This window comes from Molothrus aeneus, chromosome 6 (genome assembly GCF_037042795.1).
Source record: "Molothrus aeneus isolate 106 chromosome 6, BPBGC_Maene_1.0, whole genome shotgun sequence".
Lineage (NCBI taxonomy): Eukaryota > Metazoa > Chordata > Aves > Passeriformes > Icteridae > Molothrus > Molothrus aeneus.
In genome coordinates, this window is record NC_089651.1 from 48,864,961 (window position 1) to 48,873,247 (window position 8,287).

At 37.8% G+C, this 8,287-nt stretch overlaps 1 protein-coding gene across 1 annotated transcript; it reads left to right on the forward strand.

Moving 5' to 3' along the window:
* The first annotated feature begins 6,465 nt into the window (after positions 1-6,465).
* On the forward strand, positions 6,466-7,551 carry BDKRB1 (bradykinin receptor B1). Its single transcript, XM_066552950.1, has one exon. It carries the CDS (start codon positions 6,466-6,468, stop codon positions 7,549-7,551), a length of 1,086 nt encoding a protein of 361 aa, XP_066409047.1.
* The last annotated feature ends 736 nt before the right edge of the window (positions 7,552-8,287 follow it).

Here is an 8,287-nt window from a genome sequence, read left to right on the forward strand (position 1 = left end):
ATATATTTTTTTGCTATGCAGTAAGCATGTAGAAAACAAAATAAAGTACTTTGAGAAATGAGATTTCCTGGAATTTTCTTCTGTAGCCTGTATCCTGTCACTAAAGAATGATTTGTCAGAAGTTCAACTGTTCCAGATGCTTACTTGGCTTCCCGGTACACCAAAGGAAAGTGAGCTGAAACAACAGAATTTTAGCTGCTTGGAGATCTTTCTTTTCAGGGCCCATTTCTGAGTGCTGTTGACCACCCTCAGTCCCTTTGGAAGTTTAAATCAGAATTAAGGCAGCTAAGGGTACTGAAATATTTCTGGTAGCTTTTCTCTGCCTGCTGATATCTCAAGGTCCTATGCAGACACCAGCAACAATGGAAAGCCCCTGCAGCAACTTCTGCACATCGCAACACAGGCAGTGTCAGCTCACAAACTGTTTCATTCCCATTTTCCTGACTCTTCAGTGTGATGACACGTTTGTGGTATTCACATGCACCATTTATACACGCAAGAAAAAACCCCAAGAAATAAAGTGTAACATCCAAGCTACATCTGACCTACTGATATTTTCCAGTCACACTTGGCTCGGTTCTGTTCTTACAGAAACATGACAAAATATGAGAAGGATTTTTGTAATATGAGGTCAGACTCTGTCCAGAGAATTTCAGAGCTGAAGATGGCAGAGTAATCATATCTTTTTATTCTTCTTCATCGTGTCCTCCTCTTCCTCTGCTCCCATCTTCTCTTTTACTGAGGCTGCCACAACTGTTATCAAGACTTTGGCATGCAAAGAGCTGACTCCCCTTTCACTCTGACAGAGGTGGGGACCATGGCCAGAGGAATGGCAAGGATATCAACAGCCAGATTATATTTCTGGCCTTCAGCATTTACAGGCAGGAATTATTCTCTTTTCTCCACTTTCTCATTTTTCACGTGGATTATTGTCTTCACTTGAAAAATTAAGAGTTTAAGAGCTGTTACAGAAGCCGCAGGTGCTTGCTGCAGACAGGAGAAAGTTGGTCTTTTTTAGACAGGGTTTCAGTGGAGGAGTTGGGATCTTGGTTCAGGTCTCCCAAATCCCTAAGCAGTCTTTAGCCATTGAATCATCTTTCCTTTCCATTCAACCTATATTGGCTCCTTCATATTTGGCTGTTTCAAGCTCTGTAAACTGTCGTTAGTAGGGCTTGATTATTACCACACTGTGGTGGTCCAGCATCATTCTTTGGGAATTGTAAATAGCTGCACCAGAGTTTAAGCTCTCCTTAGCCATCTCTATAGTATATATGAAGAAATCCAACAAAGCTGAAGTGTTTTACCTCAAAAAGTCATGTCAAAAACCTTCTCTGCTGTTACAGAACAGATGAACAGTTATAGCAGATAATTAGGCTGATTTACCAAACATTTCAATAAAGAAAATGAAATCATTAAAAAATACTGATCCAAACATATATTTTGTCCCAACCATTAAAGGCTCCATCCATCTTAAAATGAAGATTTTTAATGGCTGAACTATTGGACCAAAAGCCAGAACTCTTGACACCTTTGGGATTTTTTACATTTGTCTGCCTTGTGATGTGTGAGATAATTAGGCAGAGAGTCTTACCTCTAAGTTCAACATGTTTGTTTAATCATTCTGATCAGAGAGGCTCAGTTAGCATTTGTAAATTCTTACACAGCTCTAAAAATGTTTACTTTCTACAGGAAAGTCTGCCTAGATGGTGTGACTGAAGATCATTCTAACTTAAAACATAAACCAAAATGCTGTGAGCATCCTGAGCTGAAGGTGCCAATAGGCAGATATGCTTTTTACAGTAAAAAAACCTTAACTACTGACTCTTATAGAAATTTTTAAACTAACCCTTCAAATTCCTTCAATTCATGGTCCATTACCTCTGTGCAAACTGTGAAATGTTACCAGATCTTTATATACTTTCTATAGCTTGAAATAAGGAATGAAGTGGTAAAGACATAATAAATTAAATCCCCTTTCTAGTTGAAGTTACAGCTTCTTCTGCAGACTTGTTCTAAGATCTTTAAATGCTGGAGCTACTGCATTGCCTATTCACTCTAAATGCATAGACTTCTAATTTTGAATCTCTCTCCATTACTGAAAAATGTTCCAAATATGGCAATGAAAAACAACAGAAAATAAGAAACTAGATTTGCAAAGATGAGCTGGATTTGCAAAACCAGTATTTTGATCTCATTTTGATGTGACAAGTTTTGTAAGACTTGTTATTTATCATATAAATTTTAGACGCAGATGCAGTTTTTTATTCAGTCTGTGAGTAAATGTGGAACTTGGCAGATCCTAGAGATTCATGTCCAAGCAAGGACAAATTCCAAACTTCTTGTTATTGCTCAAATGTTCTTCATTATGGAAAAAATAACTTAAACACGGAAATGCAGTAGTGTAAGCAAAGTGGAGACTTTGGAAAGTCTGTGACGAAGATCTCCTGTCATATTGCACTCACCTTTATGAGTCAGTGTGAGATGGGCTGTTTCAAGATCTTCCTGCTGTTATTTGTTAGGATTCCTTACATAATGTGTAATTCACAAATTACATGTTGTTTTCAAGTCTTTGCCAAAATTAAAATTTTACAAGATGTTAAAAAAAAACAAACCAACAATGAGCCATTTAGAGTTTTCTCCGTTGTGATGGTGTTAACTGGATCATGTTTTGTTTAGCAGTTTTAGCACTATTTGCATAACTATCTTATTATGTTTTAGTGAATAAAAATTTGGAATAAAAGCATTTTCCATTATAGGGAAGTTCATAATAAGGTATCACCATTCAGCCTCCCCTGCCTTTTCCTTTTATCTTACTTATCAAACAAAAATGGACACAACTGAATAAGAATTGAGATATATGGTGCATGTGTTGGTTAAGTAGCCAATGAGAAGAATATTTTCCTATAAGTAAATAGCATTCCAGTCCCTTGATAATTTCTCATTGTTTGTTGTTTGGGTTTTTTAATTGAAAATCTACATTGTTTACATGGCTATGCTTAAGACAGATTTGCATTTAAAATCTGAGATGCAAGATACTATCTTTTTAAAATATTGCTCTAATCAGTGGACAAACAGAATGAAAAGAATAAAAATAATTTATAAACCACTACTCTCAGACTACTTGGTCCCAGAAAGTAATCAGAAAAATAAGAAGCTTATTTGGGTACAAGCCTGAGAAAATACAGCAGTCATCATGAATATTACTGAGAAGTAATATTCACAGAGATTTATGCACTGGACACTGATAGTGGGGTGCAAAATCAGTGCTTTTCAAAAAGAGTGGAGGTGGGGTTTAGCAAGGTTCATGTTTCATTCCCACCTCTCTGTGCTGCTTTACCCCCAGCTCCTTGGCACATGGCTGCCCTCATGTCTAGCAGGGAAAGGAGCTCCCAGCACAACAAAAACCTGATTCTAATTTCTCCCTGTGTGCATTGGTACAGAGAAGGCAATTCAGAGCTGTTAATTAAGTTCCTATTTTTACAGACATTCACACAATGGAACTTTTAATTGCCAAGAACAATTTGAGAGCTTTAATTAGGGGTCAAAGGATGACAAGAGCCACGACACATGGCTTGTATTATTTCACAATGAGAATGAAATATTTCTCATGTCTTGAAAATTACTTCAGCTGACGTTTGAGAAAGTTAAAAAAAAAATCCTGGGGCTTTCTTCCAAAATGTAACATCATACACATGGTGTATGGCCAGCAAAACACTCAGGACAGCCCTCAGTCACTCAGTTGTGCCTCAGGATGCATCTTTGAATTCTCTCAGTAACCTCTGTACTGCTGTTTATCAACTGTTTCCGAATTTGAAACTTTGCCTGGATTGCCAGGAAGGAAAAAGAGTATGTATGCCTATCTTTTTGAATGTATTATCTTTATTTAAATAATTTCTATATTTTATATTAAAAAATGATCTTTTGTGCTCTCGCTTCTGGTCTGTGCAGTCTAGTAAGGCTTTCCCTTTCTTTTTCACCACAAAAGTAATTCTGAAGGTCAGTATTAGTCTATGTGTAAAGCCATGATCCATTTTACCTAATTGCTCTAACTGGCTAATGAGTATTAATAGTGAAAAGGGTGATAGATGAACTGTGCATAGAAATTCATCAGAAATCAGTTCAAACTAAGAAAAATATGTCATTATTTGTATAAAAGATGACTGGAATATGTCAAGGACAGAAACTGAAAACTATTCATGTGGTTAATTTTCCATTAGCGCTAACTACTTCAAAATACTTACAGAAATTACGGAAAATTAAGCACATTTTCTGTTAAGAGAACATTAGGCGCTCTAAATTTATAAAAGGCTTGTGGCTTGTGGTAGTGCTCAGACACTGATTAGTAGACTCTGAAGAAATTTTTGCAATGAAAAACTCTACAGAATCGTCAGATTGTACTGCTAGATGAACAAGAATTTGGATTTAGCTATGAATAAAATCTAAGTTGCAATGAAAAATAAAACTTCCAGGTGTTTTTAGCTGAGCCCATGGTGAATGAATTTGTGGCTCCAGCTGAGAGATTATGTCTGAAGCGTGCAGAGTGGCTGGCATAAGCTGATAGAAAGAAGTCCTCAGGAAAAGGGCAAGCAAGGACAATAAGCATTTCTTTTTATTCTATATTTAGTAAAATAAATAATTCTGTTTAGGTTTAACTGTTATCTTTCTTCTACATTATTTTTGAAATACAAAGTTACAGATTTTCTGCCCTTGCTCTCTCATGCCTTAGCCAACCTCCTGCTATAACAACATTCACTTTCTGCTGTCTCACCAAGAGCCTCTCTGATGCTAATCAGCCATTTATTTGCTATGTGTGTTTTACCTGCAGTTTTAGATCCTCTCAAGTTATCTTTGTTTGTGTGAGAGGTCTGTGAACTAGGTAACATTCAGATTGTTGTGAGGGAAATCCAGGGAGCTGTGCTCATTTGAGTTGTAACTCAGTTCCCCATCAAGGCTCCCAGCTTGAGTGAGTTTATGAACTCAGACACAAGTTTTCTGCTCACCTAATTCTGCAGCAAAGAAAAGTGCTCTGTGCATTACTACCAGATAGCCTGATGTGGAATATTAATACTTATTCCTAGAGGCATCCCAAAATAAGTACTGCAAGGTGCTCATATACAGAAATTACTGAGGCTGTACATGTATGTACATGAGATGAAAGATGGTCCTAAATTCTCTCTTCAGAAATTCCATCATTAGGTGTTTACTAGGTGTAAAATACAGAAGCTGAAAGGGCAGAGTTAAACAGCTACAGCAGAAAGACAACATTTAGAATGACTGATTGCAAAATATTCATTTTCTCAAATACGTTCTTTTCTGTGATTGATATGCTCCACTTGCATATGAAATACTGAAATGTCAGATGGCAGAACAGGCTCAATAATAAATTGCCTACCATAAAGTTCTGAGACCAAATGCCTGTAAAAACCAGGATCCAGGCACTATCATCAAGCATGGCAGCACCAGAAGAATGAAGCAGGGGGCAGCTCTGACAGTGGATCTCTGACAGAAAATCCAGTGGATTTTCATGGGAGGATAAGGTTTTACCCATGTTCTTACTCCTGCACAATCTCACATAGAGCTACCAGAAAAAAATAAAGGTATTGCCAATGCTATGATGAGCTAAACACTTTGGAGCCTGGCACAGCCAAACTCAATGAAATTTTTGGGCTGGAGAAGAGGGCTGTAAATTTAGAGCTGCAGAGGCCTTTCCCCCAGGCACGATTTTTGGTGTAATATTTTGGAGAAGACTGTGTTTTATTATTCCAGCCACTGACATTTGAAGGCAATAAGTTGTATAATCTAACAGCAATTTTGAACCCAAAGTTCAGGGTGGGAGGAACTGAGAAGGAACAAAAGAATGCAAAGTTCAGGCAGTAAGTGGGCACATACAGAGAGTGAGCAGCTTTCCCAATTCAGGAAAACAGGCAAGATCCTGCTTCAGCAGGATAACAGAATATAATAATATATTAATGTATCTATAAAATGGTATATAATACAGTAACAATAACAGTAACATGATAAATAAAAGTAAGAGAAAGGGCAGAGAAGGATGCAAAGCTGCCTTAGTGTCCTCACCATGACTCCCACTACTCTCAAGGAGATGGAATTCTCCCATATCTGTGTCTGTCATCAGTCTGGAGGAGGTGTACAGAAATATTTACACTAATTTGTCACTTTCCTTCCTCTTTGCCACTTCAAACAATGGAAACCAGGAGAGGAAACTTCATGGGATGTAGAGGAAGTTCTATCCTTGCTAACACCGGGAACATTCCCACCACTGCACATGTCAAGTATGGATTGGTCTAGTCTGTAATAATCAGTAAGGACTAATAAAGAATTTGCAGCAGTTAAATGTTTGTTACATCACTCATGGGAGGCAACTTTTGCTCTTTTATGCTTCTTTTTTGCAGTTATTTTCTTTCATTTTGAAGACATCTCCTGTTCACTTTGGAATTTTTTTAAAAAATGACTGAAACTCCTCTACTGAATATTACCTCCTCAAACCAGAGTGAAAATCAGAGCAACTCAACTGTTTGCCCAGACTTGGATGACTGGTGGGACATCGTGTACTATATAGGACCCAAGTACATCAACACTGTCTGCGTTATCGGTATGCTTGGAAACGTGTTTGTTCTCTTCACTTATTCACTGCACAAGGGCCCCCTGAAGATAGCTGAAATCTACCTTATGAACCTGGCTGTTGCTGACCTTATCTTCCTCACATGCCTCCCTTTCTGGGCAGAGAACATCAATAATGAGTTCAACTGGCCCTTTGGCAGCTTCCTGTGCCGCAGCATCAGCGCCTCCATCACCCTGAACATGTACACCAGCATCTACCTGCTCGTGGCCGTCAGCGTGGATCGCTACCTGACTTTTGTCCACACCTTGAACCACAGAGAGATATGGAGCAAATCCATGACCAAAGGGATCTGCTTGCTCATCTGGTTCTTTTGCATCCTTCTCAGCGTCCCAGCTTTCATGTTCCGGACTGTGAAAGACTTTCCCCAGTGGAATATTTCAGCCTGCACCTTGGACTTCCCCACCCCGTCGTGGGAATTAGCTGAAAGCCTGGTAGGCAATGTGGTGGGGTTTCTGCTGCCATCCACAGCTATCATCTTCCTCAATTTCTCCACCATTAGGTCCCTACAAAAAACAGCAAAAGAACGAAAAGCAATCAGAGCAAAGGGTTGCAAGAGGCACAGAGGCACCAAGGCAACGAGGCTAATCTTCATTGTGGTACTGATGTTTCTTTTCTGCTGGACTCCTCACCATTTTTTTGTATTCCTTGATATATTCTACCATACAAAAGTGATCAAAGGCTGCTTCTGGGGGGAACTGATCAACTTTGGGGAGCAGTTTTCTTATATGCTGGCTATCACCAACAGCTGCATTAACCCCGTGATTTATGTCTTTGTTGGGAAATACTTCAGGCAAAAGGCTTTAGAAGTTTTTTCACAGTTTATTCCCTGTGGATTTCCTTCGAGATGGGTATCTTTCAAAGAAATGTCTTCAAATTTCAACATGTTTCCAGTCAAGAGTAGTTTAACATAATGGTTCTCTCTTCTTCTTCATTTTGATATTATAACTTATTTTATGCCACTGCAAATGGCATTAAAAATTAATATGAAACATTCTGATCTGGCATTCACAGACCAAGCTAATTATCTATTAAAATAAATCACTTGATTGATTGCTTATTTCTTCCTCAGGCTTGCTTTCCTAGTTCTGTGTTATCCATCCAAATGCAAAACGTGTGATGCCAGAATTTTTTACCAAATGATCTAACCTGTCTTACCTATTAACAGTGGCTGAAAAGAAAAACTCTTTGACAAAATACCAGAAACCTGGTTTCTTTGCAGAAAGCCATAAGCCAGCTGAATATTTTGCTGCATTGTATCTGTGATGACAGCTACTATACCACCTATAACACTATTCATAAAATTACAACAGCTATTACAGAGCAAATATGAGCTTAATCTTTGGCTGATAAATGCATTTAAGCAGGTATGGGATAACTTTGGTTATTTTGAAAAAAAAATTCACTGATTTGCATTTTTACAGTAGGATATAGAGAATTTTAATAATTTTTATGCACTTTAATTATGTGCAATGCATGACTATTGTACAAGAGGATGCAACACAAAGAAAGTGTACATAAATTGTAAAAAAAGCAATGTAACGCAATAGCCTCCTCAAAACATTATTTTTGCTGATTCAGTAAAGTATTACAAAATTGCTCATAAAGTACTGTAAAGATCCTTTTTATTTTTTATATGTGAATGTATCT